A 13,837-nucleotide genomic window follows, 5' to 3' on the forward strand; every position below is an offset into this window, starting at 1 on the left:
CATTGCCCTCAGACATGACATCTCCACTGCCTCCAGCCTTCTCCTCGCTGCAACATTCATCACCCATGCTTCACACCCATATAAGAGCGTTGGTAAAACTATACTCTCATACATTCCCCTCTTTGCCTCCAAGGACAAAGTTCTTTGTCTCCACAGACTCCTAAGTGCACCACTCACCCTTTTCCCCTCACCAATTCTATGATTCGCCTCATCTTTCATAGACCCATCCGCTGACACGTCCACTCCCAAATATCTGAATACATTCACTTCCTCCATACTCTCTCCCTCCAATCTGATATCCAATCTTTCATCACCTAATCTTTTTGTTATCCTCATAACCTTACTCTTTCCTGTATTCACCTTTAATTTTCTTCTTTTGCACACCCTACCAAATTCATCCACTAATCTCTGCAACTTCTCTTCAGAATCTCCCAAGAGCACAGTGTCATCAGCAAAGAGAAACTGTGACAACTCCCACTTTGTGTGTGATTCTTTATCTTTTAACTCCATGCCTCCATGTCTCTTACATCCCCATCTATAAATATATTAAACAACCACGGTGACATCACATTATGGCTAAATGACTAAATACTAGTTCGTGAGCTTAGCAATGTGAATGCTTTTGTTTTCGCACAATACATAGTTTCAGTATTGGAATATCACAGGCCAACTTATGACTAGTTAGGATTCATTATTTTAAGATTAAGATTGATATTTGTGTTTATGGTCAAATGGGCTAGTGAGTGTAAGTGTGAACCACCAGGTGGTATTCATGTAATTAGTTGACAGGGTGTATCAGGGAGATAAGATGTTTTCTAATGGTAGTTTTGAAGGTGATGAATGTGTCTGCAGTTCTAGAGTTTTCAGGGAGGGTGTTCCAGATTTTAGGGCCTTGGACATACATTGAATTTTTGTAAAGGTTTAGTCGGACACGGGGAATGTCATAGAGATGTTTGTGTCTGGTGTTATGCCTGTGGGTTCTGTCACAACTATCAAGAAATCCTTTTAGGTCAAGGTTAATATTGGAATTTAAGGTCCTGTAGATGTAGATTGCACAGTAGTAAGTGTGGATGTACCGAACAGGGAGTAAGTTTAGATCTATGAAGAGTGGGGGAGTGTGTTGCCAGGGATGGGATTTAGTGATTATTCTTACTGCGGCTTTTTGTTGGATTATTATTGGCTTTAGGTGTGTTGCTGCAGTTGATCCCCAAGCACAAATAGCATAGGTGAGGTATGGATAAATAAGTGAGTGGTATAGTGTGAGAAGGGCATTTTGCGGCATGTAGTATCGTATCTTAGAGAGGATCCCAACCGTTTTGGATACTTTTTGGTTATGTGTTTTATATGGGTGCTGAAATTCAGGTTGTTGTCGAGGTATAGGCCTAGGAATTTGCCCTCATTATGTCTGGCAATTAGTGTTGTCGATCTTAATGTTAATTTGCCCAACTCCTGCTCTGCTACTAAACATAATATAGTAGGTTTTGTCAGTGTTAAGCATAAGTTTATTGGCTGTCATCCAAGTCGATATTTTGAACAGCAACATCTGCCACATTGCTTCCCTATCCACTCTATCGTGTGCCTTTTCTAAATCCATAAATGCAATAAAAACTTCCCTACCTTTATCTAAATACTGTTCACATACGTATATGCTTCAATGTAAACACTTGATCTACACATCCCCTACCCACTCTGAAACCTCCTTGCTCATCCGCAATCCTACACTCTGTCTTACCTCTAATTCTTTCAGTTATAACCCTACCATACACTTTTCCTGGTATACTCAGTAAACTTATTCCTCTATAATTTTTACAGTCTCTTTTGTCCCCCTCCCCTTTATGTAAAGAGACTATACATGCTCTCTGCCAATCCCTAGGTACCTTCCTCTCTCTCTTACATTTTTTAAACAAAAGTACCAACCACTCCAACACTATATCAACCCCTGCTTTTAACATTTCTGTCATGATCCCATCAGTTCCAGCTGCTTTACCCCCTTTCATTCTACGTAATGCCTCACGTACCTCCCCCACACTTACATTCTGCTCTTCTTCAATCCTAAAAGATGGTATACCTCCCTGGCCAGTGCATGAAATTACCGCCTCCCTTTCTTCCTCAACATTTAAAAGTTCCTCAAAATATTCTCGCCATCTACCTAATACCTCCCTCTCCCCATCTACTAACTCCCCTACTCTGTTTTTAACTGACAAATCCATACGTTCCCTAGGCTTTCTTAACTTGTTTAACTCGCTCCAAAATTTTTTCTTATTTTCGTTAAAATTTCTTGACAGTGCCTCTCCCACTCTATCATCTGCTCTCCTTTTGCACTCTCTCACCACTCTCTTCACCTTTCTTTTACTCTCCATATACTCTGCTCTTCTTATAACACTTCTGCTTTGTAAAAACCTCTCATAAGCTAACTTTTTCTCTTATCACACCCTTTTCTTCATTCCACCAATCACTCCTCTTTCCTCCTGACCCTGCCTTCCTATAACCACAAACTTCTGCCCCACATTCTAATACTGCATTTTTAAAACTCATCTAACCCTCTTCAACCCCCCCACTACTCATCTTTGCACTAGCCCACCTTTCTGCCAATAGTCGCTTATATCTCACCCGAACTTCCTCCTCCCTTAGTTTATACACTTTCGCTTCCCTCCTACTTGTTGTTGCCACCTTCCTCTTTTCCCATCTACCTCTTACTCTAACTGTAGCTACAAATAAATAATGATCCGATATATCAGTTGCCCCTCTATAAACATGTACATCCTGGAGCCTACCCATCAACCTTTTATCCACCAATACATATTCTAACAATCTACTTTCATTGCATGCTACATCATACCTTGTATATTTATTTATCCTCTTTTTCATAAAATGTGTTACTTATTACCAAATCTCTTTCTACACATAGCTCAATTAAAGGCTCCCCATTTACATTTACCCCTGGCACCCCAAATTTACCTACTACTACCTCCACAACATTTTTACCCACTTTAGCATTGAAATCCCCAACCACAAGTACTCTCACACTTGGTTCAAAACTCCCCATGCATTCACTCAACATTTCTCAAACTCTCTCTCTCTCCTCTACACTTCTTTCTTCTCCAGGTGCATATACGCTTACTATAACCCACTTTTCACATCCAACCTTTATTTTACTCCACATAATCCTTGAATTAATACATTTATAGTCCCTCTTTTCCTGCCATATCTTATCCTTCAACATTATTGCTACTCCTTCTTTAGCTCTAGCTCTATTTGAAACCCCTGACCTAATCCCATTTATTCCTGTCCACTGAAACTCTCCCACCCCTTTCAGCTTTGTTTCACTTAAAGCCAGGACATCCAGCTTCTTCTCATTCATAACATCCACAATCATCTCTTTCTTATCATTTGCACAACATCCACGCACATTCAACCTCCCACTTTGACAATTTTCTTCCTATTCTTTTTAGTAATCTTTACAGGAAAAGGGGTTACTAGCCCATTGTTCCCGGCATTTTAGTTGACTTTTACAACACGCATGGCTTACGGAGGAAAGATTCTTATTCCACTTCCCCATGGATATAAAAGGAAAAGTAATAAGACCAAGAACTATTAAGATAAAATCAAAGAAAACTCAGATGAGTGTGTATAAATAAACGTGTACATGTATGTGTAGTGTGACCTAAGTGTAAGTAAAAGTAGCAAGACGTACCTGTAATCTTGCATATTTATGAGACAGACAAAAGACACCAGCAATCCTACCATCATGTAAAACAATTACAGGCTTTCGTTTTACACTCACTTGGCAGGACGGAGATCTGTGCTCCAGTTCCCCGAATTAAGCCTGAATGCCTTCCACATCCCCCCCCCCAGGCGCTGTATAATCCTCCGGGTTTAGCGCTTCCCCCTTGATTATAATAATAATAATTGGCAGGACGGTAGTACCTCCCTGGGTGGTTGCTGTCTACCAACCTACTACCTATGTATGTATATACCTACCTGTATGTATATACAATACATATATATATATTTTATGATGTTTTCATGTGTTTTATGATTGTTCATGGTTCAGTAGGTTAAGGAAGCAGTATTGTATTAGATTTCCCTGCAATATATTGGGGCACAAACATTCGCAATTTTTCAACATTCTGTCTCAACTATTGGATCACTACGACAAGGTCCTAAATGCACTAGAAGACAAAAAGAATGCAGATGTAATATATACAGACTTTGCAAAAGCCTTCGACAAGTGTGACCATGGCGTAATAGCGCACAAAATGCATGCTAAAGGAATAACAGGAAAAGTCGGTCGATGGATCTATAATTTCCTCACTAACAGAACACAGAGAGTAGTCGTCAACAGAGTAAAGTCCGAGGCAGCTACGGTGAAAAGCTCTGTTCCACAAGGCACAGTACTTGCTCCCATCTTGTTCCTCATCCTCATATCCGACATAGACAAGGATGTCAGCCACAGCACGGTGTCTTCCTTTGCAGATGACACCCGAATCTGCATGACAGTGTCTTCCATTGCAGACACTGCAAAGCTCTAGGCGGACATCAACCAAATCTTTCAGTGGGCTGCAGAAAACAATATGAAGTTCAACGATGAGAAATTTCAATTACTCAGATATGGTAAACATGAGGAAATTAAATCTTCGTCAGAGTACAAAACAAATACTGGCCACAAAATAGAGCGAAACACCAACGTCAAAGACCTGGGAGTGATCATGTCGGAGGATCTCACCTTCAGGGACCATAACATTGTATCAATCGCATCTGCTAGAAAAATGACAGGATGGATAATGAGAACCTTCAAAACTAGGGAGGCCAAGCCCATGATGACACTCTTCAGGTCACTTGTTCTATCTAGGCTGGAATATTGCTGCACACTAACAGCACCTTTCAAGGCAGGTGAAATTGCCGACCTAGAAAATGTACAGAGAACTTTCACGGCGCGCATAACGGAGATAAAACACCTCAATTACTGGGAGCGCTTGAGGTTTCTAAACCTGTATTCCCTGGAACGCAGGAGGGAGAGATACATGATTATATACACCTGGAAAATCCTAGAGGGACTAGTACCGAACTTGCACACGATGTGAATGATCTCACAGTCCACTGCTAGATAACCAACCCCCCCCCCACCCCCCACCCCCCACCCCCATGCTTCAGAGACTTAAACCTACTCACCATACAGAACATTCACACATACTGTTGTGCAACTTACATTTACAGAACAATCAATTCTAATATAAATCATAGCCTGAAACGTTTTCTTGACAGTTGCAATAGAACTTGTAGACAGCACTAGGCACAAAAACCTCTGACATTTCATGTGTCAGACTAAATCTTTCCAAAAACTCATTGTACATAGAAGGGCCCAAAATCTGGAAACCTCTGCCAGAAATCTTGAACTACTGGCTCAGCTAGCATTTTTAACCCTTTCAGGGTCCCCAGGCCCTCTCCCAGACTAGTTCTCAGGGTCGCTAAGATTTCAAAAAAAAAAAAAAAAAAAAAAAAAAAAAAAATTATGAAAAGATAGAGAATCTTTTCCTGATCATAATGACACCAAAAGTATGAAATTTGATGGAAAACTTACGGAATTATGCTCTCGCGAAGTTAGCAGTCTTGACGAAGTTTACGCATCGGCGATTTTGCCCACTTTGAGCCCTATTTTCGGCCAATTCCATTGTACTAGTCGACAGAAATCATAACTATTTCACTAGAACTCCTTCTGTTCTATCGAGTGAGTACAAGAAACCACCCATTTACCGATTTCAACTATTCAATGCAGTGGTCAGAATTTAGCAAATTTGCCAATTTCACACAAATTTCAAAAGATGCCAATTTCCAAATAGGGTCCAGAATAAACAAGAAAGGCATTCCTGGCACTAAAATAACATTTCCTCTGTTCATTAGTCACGTTCCCAGGCCCCTCTTACGTTCTTTTGCTTTCCACTTTGAATTTTTATTCTCACGTAAAATTAGAAGATTTACTGTTATGCAGACTACTGCATTAGTGTAGAAATGGTATAAATAATATCAGCGCACTTGTGAAAGAATATTAGACTCACCAGTTGACATGTATTGGACGCTTAGCATGATATGTTTACTTTTGAACTTTGGTAAAAATCGAACATTTCTGTTACTTTGAGCTCAATTTCAAGGTGCTTTTCATTGTAAAACCAGTCAAAATCATCTCAATTTCTGTAATATGTCTTCCATTCTATAAAATGAGACCAGGAAAACTAGAATACAACAATAAATACCATACGAAAATGCAGTGCAAAGTCGCTGTTTTAATCCAAAAACATGGTCAAAGTTTTTTTTCTCATTACGCACTGTGTGCTGCAGGATTTTTTTTTATGCCGCACACACTGACCACATAGACCCATTCTTTCATATGTAGGCCTACCAGCTTTCTCTCACTAGATTTGAGGGCACTAGAATTTAGGCGTACTAGTACGTCACAAACCCTGGTGCGTAAGCCATACTAGTACATCCAAAACCCTGAAAGGGTTAAAACTACAGTTAAAAAAACCTTGTCTCCTTAACCTATCCTAGCCCATCATAAATACATGTGTACAAACTATACGTACATTTGCTCATTATGTACATAGGCATGCATTTGCTCAGTATTATGAACATAAGCATGCATATGCTCAATATTATGAGCATTGGTAAAACTTTCAGTTAATATACATACATACTCTCAATATCTGTATTCACCTCAAATATTAATCACAAGACTTATTAAAGCCAAGATATAAGCCATATAGCATGACCTAGTAGAATACTCAGTTCTGTTCTATTTATTGTAACTCTTCTAATGACCATACGCACTGTTATTGCCTTGTTAATCTTAAGTTAGTTTTAAGTTTGCCTGGAATGCTCTGCATATAAAAGGGCTTTTGGCATGTACACCCAACTATTATACTCCTTTGTACAAATATGTATCATGTCAGAATAAATTATTTTTTTTTTTCTCAACAAGTCGGCAGTCTCCCACCGAGGCAGAGTGACCCAAAAAGAAAATCCCCAAAAAGAAAATACTTTCATCATCATTCAACACTTTCACCTCACTCATACATAATCAGTTTTTGCAGAGGTGACCAGAACACATGAGTTTAGAAGCATATATGTATAAAGATATACAACATATCACCTCCAAACTGCCAATATCCCATACCCCTCCTTTAAAGTGCAGGCAAAGTACTTCACATTTCCAGTACTCAAGTCCAGCTATATAAAAATAACTGATTTCCCTGAATCCCTTCACTAAATATTGCCCTGCTCACACTCCAACAGCTCGTCAGGTCCCAAGTACCATTTGTCTCCATTCACTCCTATCTAACACGCTCACGCATGCTCACTGGAAGTCCAATCCCTCACCCACAAAACCTCTTTTACCCCCTCCCTCCAACCTTTTCGAGGACGACCCCTACGCCTCCTTCCTTTCCCTACAGATTTATACGCACTCCATGTCTTTCTTTTGATCCATTCTCTCTAAATGACCAAACCACTTCAACAACCCCTCTTCAGCCCTCTGACTAATACTTTTATTAACTCCACACCTTCTCCTAATTTCCATACTCCGAATTCTCTGCATAATATTTACATCACACATTGCCCTTAGACAGGACTTCTCCACCACCCCCAACCGCCGCCTCGCTGCAGCATTTACAACCCGAGCTTCACACCCATATAAGAGTGTTGGTAATACTGTACTAGGTGACTGGAAAAGAGAAATAAATATTATTGTATACGAGTAAAAGAGCGAAGAGTGAAAATGGCAGGCATTAGGGGGGTACAGGCTGCCATAATTATATTTATCTTTCTCCTTCAATTCCATGAAGAAAGAAATCAGTCATGGGGGCTGGAAAAGGTGAATGGAGTAATAGCGCCCTGGACAGTAAAAGCCCAACAGTTGCCATCCTACCAGAAAAGTAAATGTCACTATCGCCGCAAGGTATGGCAACACCGCATACCCAAACAAAAACAGTGGCACACAGCTCTTATTGTAGCGCTCTTAAGTGGTGATATCCAAATTAATCCAGGACCTCAAACTATTGTGCAGAGGCAAAACAGACAGATAAATGATGGTGATAATGACAGTCTAGTAGCTAGGAATGATAGCCTTAACTCCATATGTAATGCATACATAGGTCAATGTGAGGCAGTACAGCAATTATTATCTCAAACATTACCAAACAGGTGCATACACTGTACTAAAGTACGCATGAAAAACAGAAAAGGCACCTTATGTAAAATGTGTAAGGGGTGGGTGCATGATGGATGTATGTACAATTATAGTAACAGTGCCAGAATTCACTTTGTGTGTAACAAATGCATTTTGGCACAGTTACCATTTAGCAATAATATTGATTTACCTAATTTTAATAGATATGACCCATTGCCATATATTGATGATTATACATGTAATTGTTTTATGAAAACAGGCCTTCACTTTATTCATGTCAATGCAAGATCACTTCTTCCTAAATTGGCAGAGATTAGGATTCTAGCTAACAAAATTAGGGTGGCAGTTATAACCATCTCTGAATCCTGGTTGGATGATACGGTGACTGATGATGAGGTCAAAATAGAAGGTTACAATATAAAATGCTTAGATAGGAACAGAAAGGGTGGTGGGGTATGTGCATACATTAGAAATGACTTAGCTTACAACCCAAGACCTGATTTAAATAGCAATAAACTGGAGATTCTATAGTTTGAAGTGCTGCTTCCCAAGACCAAACCCATCTTAGTAGGAACTAGTTACCACCCTCCTACCCATGACCAGTTCTTGGAAGACTTTTCCAGAGTATTGTCCGGACTTGAAAACAATCGCAAGACAATAATACTGGGTGACTTCAATATCTGTTTTCAGCAGCAAAATAACGGGCTATGCAAAAGGTATAAGCAAATTCTAGGTTTAAATAGTTACACTCAACTAATTAATACACCAACCCGGATCACACAGTTCTCAGCCACTCTAATTGACCACATACTTTGTAACCGCTCTGAGAACATTAGTCAGTCAGGCGTCATTACCACAGGTCTTAGTGATCATTTCATCATTTACTGCGCCAGGAAAATCACTAGGAATAGGATAGGCCTACACAGGATAATAAAAATGAGGTCAACTAGAAACTACAGTAAAGAAACACTGGTAAATAGGCTGCACAATTGTGACTGGACAGAGATAACAAGTTGCACGGACATAAATGATACCTGGGAAAAATTCAAAACAATGTTCACTACCATCCTTGATAATATTGCTCCAGTTAAAGAGGTTAGGATTAAACAAAGAACTGAACCCTGGATGAATACTGAGATATTAGATAATATGAAATTCAGAGACCAGCTGCTAAAAAGATTTAAAGCAAACAGACAGGATATTGCAGCACTAAATGAATTTCAAAGGGTGAGGAACAGAGTGCAGAGACTTATAAAAGGAGCAAAGGCAAAGCACTATTGCTCAAAAATTGAAGAGTATAAGCATAACCCCAGAAAGCTCTGGCAACAACTAAAACAGTTGGGGTATAGCCATAAGCCAGTAGATAGGTCTAACATAGTACTCACTATCGATAGCGAGGTATGCCATGAAACATCTAAGGTGGCAAATTGCTTTAATTCCTACTACACATCTGTTTCAACTCTAGTAAGTAAACTACCAGCTGCATCAAATACCTTTAACACAGACTCTGATAAGTTTCAAACACACTATACCAATAAAGGGGTAACCCCAAACAGTTGTCAACTAGTAAGTGTATCTCATGACTTTATTCAAAAAGAACTAAGCAGGTTAAACCCAACTAAGAGCACCGGCCCGGATAACATCCCGTCTAAGTTCCTAAAAGATGGTGCTTCTGAACTGTCAATCCCTATTGCTCACATAATAAATCTCAATCACCACTAATACCCTACCGGATGGGTTCAAGGAGACCAGAGTTCAAGAAAAATAGTAGGTCTGATGTAAGCAATTATGTATAGGCCTCTTAGTATACTCAGTATAATATCCAAAATTCTAGAGAGGGCGGTGTACTCTCAAGTAGTTAAGTACCTTAATGACAACAACATTCTCCATAGCTATCAGTCGGGCTTTAGAAGATCTTACTCAACCGACACCTCCCTAATTAATCTGATGGATTACCTGAGAACTGAAATGTCAAAGGGGAACCTCATAGGTATGGTAACCTTAGACCTGCAAAAGGCCTTCGATACTGTCAACCACAATATATTATGTAAGAAACTTCAAGTTATCGGTATAGGTTCTGTAGACTGATTTAAGTCCTACCTTAGCAACAGGAGACAAATTGTCAAAATCAACAAAACGGAATCAGAACCCCTGCCGATAGCATGTGGAGTTCCCCAAGGTAGTATTCTGGGTCTCTTATTATTCTTATGTTATGTCAATGACATGCCTATCAGTGTCAAGTGCAAACTCCTACTGTATGCAGATGACAGTGCTCTGTTAGTGTCAGGTAAAGACCCACAAGATTTAGCTAATGTTTTAACACTGGAACTGGAGTCCTGCAGCAAATGGTTAGTAGATAAACTATCATTACACCTCGGGAAAACTGAAGCCATTCCCTTTGGCACGAAACATAATCTGAGAAAGGTAAATAATTTTAATGTCCAGTGTAATGGGGAGCCCATCACTTTGGTTTCATCAGTAAAATATCTGGGAATCCCCTTTGACCCATGCATGTCAGGAGAATTGATGGGGAACAGTGTAGTAAAGAAAGCGAATGCCAGACTGAAGTTCCTGTATAGACAAGCAAAGTGTCTATGTACTGAGGCTCGCAGGACCCTATGTCTAGCCCTTATACAATGCCATATGGATTACACTTGCTCTTCATGGTACTCTGCCTTGACAAAAAAACTGAAAGATAGACTGCAAATTACCCAGAACAAAATCGTAAGATTCATCCTGGGGCTGGGACCAAGAGAGCATGTAGGCCAGGATGAATTACAGCAGTTGGATATGCTGAATGTTGAAGACAGAGTAAAACAACTGAAGCTAAATCATGTTTATAAAATTGCTCACAGTGTCCAGAATATCTTGCTGTCAATTTTGTCAAGGTTGGGAACCAAAGCAATCATAGTACTAGGGGGAGAGAGCACAACTTTGTAGTACCCACAGTCATTGGCCAGGCTTCAAACACATTTTTTTGTACAGCAATAAAGGAATGGAACAGACTGCCCGCACATGTCAAAGCCAGTCATAGCATGAACCAGTTCAAGAAGAGTGCCAAAAGGTGTTTGATGAATGTAGCTACAGAAAGGGAGGGGAATGATTTTCTATTTTTTAGCTAACATACGTGTAAAATTTACCTTATTCCTAGTCATGACCCTCGTGTAGTAGATAGTCTTTTTAGTATGATAATAAGATGTTATCCTCATTATAGAATAATAAGAAAATATTAAATCCTTTATATTATAATAATAAGGTAAAAGGACCCCAATGGAAATAAGTCACTCTGTCTGACTTTTTTGGGTTATCCCAGGTTCTCTACACATATGCTGCTATGTATGATAATTCTATGTAACTGTATTTGTGTATACCTGAATAAACTTACTTACTTTCTTACTTACTTTCATACATTCCCTTCTTTGCCTCCATAGATAATGTTTTTTGTCTGTTATGGGACTATGGGACCCTCCTCTCCAATTTGATATCCAATTATAATTATTAAAATGTACTTCTCCATAACCTGTGTTAGTATAGAGTAAGAATTAGGATTAGTTTTCCCAAAATAATAATAATAATAATTTTTATTTTTACATGCTACATAGTTATACAAAGGAATATAATAGTTGGGTGTACATGCCGAGAGCCCCTTTGTATGCAGAGCATATCAGGCAAATTTAAAATTAACTTAAGACTAATAAGGCATGCCTAGGCATGCTAGTGGCCTTCTTTGTAATTAATATCTTATAATATGTAAACCACACATTGTAAGCTTTGCATGGAAATGAATATTTTCATTTTCAAATGTCTCGGGTACTCCTTTATGCGTGTTTGCATCATATGAGGATATTTGAAGTGTCTTTGGAAGATTATACTTGTAGCTTGTCCTTCAGAAATGGGCAGGTCTGAGGGAATACAGCAAAAAGAAATAGTTAAATGGTCCAATTTATACTTGACATTAAAGTTAAATTTTATTTCTCTTATTACACAGGGCAAGCCCAAGCCTCCTGTGCCAAATCGGTGCTCATCACTTGAACGTCCAGCTCTGCCAGAAAAAAAGCCCACTATTCGTAACCAACAGCCACAGCAGCAGCAACCACAACAGCAGCAGCCACTGCAGCAGCAGCCACTGCAGCAGCAGCCACTGCAGCAGCAGCCACTGCAGCAGCAGCCACAGCAGCAACAGCCACTGCCACAGCAGCCACAGCCACAGCAGCCACAGCCACAACAGCAGCAGCAGCAACAGTCACAGCCACAGTCACAGTCACAGCAGCAGCAACAACAACCACCACAACAGCAGCAGATCCAGAAGCAGCAACATCAGTCACAGCAGCAGCCAGCACAACCACAACAAGAGATACAACAAAATCAACCACAGCAGGAACAGACCCAGCCACCACGGGCAATGTCACAATATGGCTCAAATAAAATGGTGCCCATGGTACCAGATTTCAACATGGCAGCTCCTGATATGAGTGAGTTACAATACTGTACCTTACTGCATAACTTTTTGTAATGGTGATGTTTAATACAGCCCATGATAAGAGTAATAGCCCCCTTAAGGGAGGTGCTTTGATGCCTGTGAGGTACTCTTGATCCAAGGAATTGGACCTAGCCTCCCTTGAATTGAACCTGACTGCCTCCCATTCCATCAATTGCTATATGACTTAGAGGTTTAGTTCTCGCTCTATATGAATGTAAGAATAATAATAATAAGGATAAAGATAAAAGATAATGATTGTATTTCTTTGCAAGGTTATAATGTTCATTTACATAAATAACAAAAAAAGGCACAATACCGTGACTGGAACGATACACAAATAACCCGCACATAAAAGACAGAAGCTTACGACAACGTTTCGGTCCGACTTGGACCATTTACAAAGTCACACTAACCAGAAGTGGAGCAGGACGGCTATATATAGGCAGGAAGAGGTGGTGGTAGTAGTAGTAGTAGTAGCAGTAGTAGTAGTAGTACAAGAATGGTATATAATACCGACAAGATGAAATTAAGACACATGCGCAACACCCGGGCATCTCTATCGTATACGTTTCGCCATCCAGCCAGCCACTGGATGGTGAAACGTCCACAACAAAGACACCCAGACGCCGCACATGTCTTAATTTCATCAGTGGTAGTAGTAGTAGTAGAAGAGGTGGTAGTGGTAGAAGTGGGGAATAAGGAGGACGAGCCAGTCAAATACAAAGGAAGGGGAGCACTGCAAGGGAGCTAGGTGCCCACAGAGGGAGAGCATCTGTAGATGCCTTCCTCTCCCACTACATTGTAAAATGCTCCAAACTTCAGAACACCCGTGACTTAACCTGACTCCTCATTTTTTCTTTTTCTTTTTCTTCTTCTCCCTCTTCCCCTTTCCTCTTTCCTTTTTCTCCCCTGGGTTGTCTTTCTACTGTCTCGTGTTTCTGTTCCTTCTTCATTTATTTCACCACTTCCCCTTTCACGCACCTCTGTGCGCTTGCTCTCCCTCTGTGGGCACCTAGCTCCCTTGCAGTGCTCCCCTTCCTTTGTATTTGACTGACTCACCACCACCACCACCACCAACCAACCAACCAACCAACCAACCAACCAACCAACCAACCAACCAACCAACCAACCAACCAACCAACCAACCAACCAACCAACCACCTTCTTCTTCTTCT

At 40.1% G+C, this 13,837-nt stretch overlaps 1 protein-coding gene across 3 annotated transcripts in view; it reads left to right on the forward strand.

Moving 5' to 3' along the window:
• The window catches only part of mim (missing-in-metastasis), an 867,287-nt gene that overhangs the window by 792,156 nt on the left and 61,294 nt on the right, over positions 1-13,837 (forward strand). For all 3 annotated transcript variants that reach the window (XM_053781651.2, XM_053781657.2, XM_053781665.2), the window contains one exon: positions 12,171-12,654. In XM_053781651.2, coding sequence (XP_053637626.1) covers positions 12,171-12,654 — 484 coding nt within the window. The remainder of the gene's footprint in view (positions 1-12,170; positions 12,655-13,837) is intronic.

This window comes from Cherax quadricarinatus, chromosome 6, assembly GCF_038502225.1.
Source record: "Cherax quadricarinatus isolate ZL_2023a chromosome 6, ASM3850222v1, whole genome shotgun sequence".
Classification (NCBI taxonomy): domain Eukaryota; kingdom Metazoa; phylum Arthropoda; class Malacostraca; order Decapoda; family Parastacidae; genus Cherax; species Cherax quadricarinatus.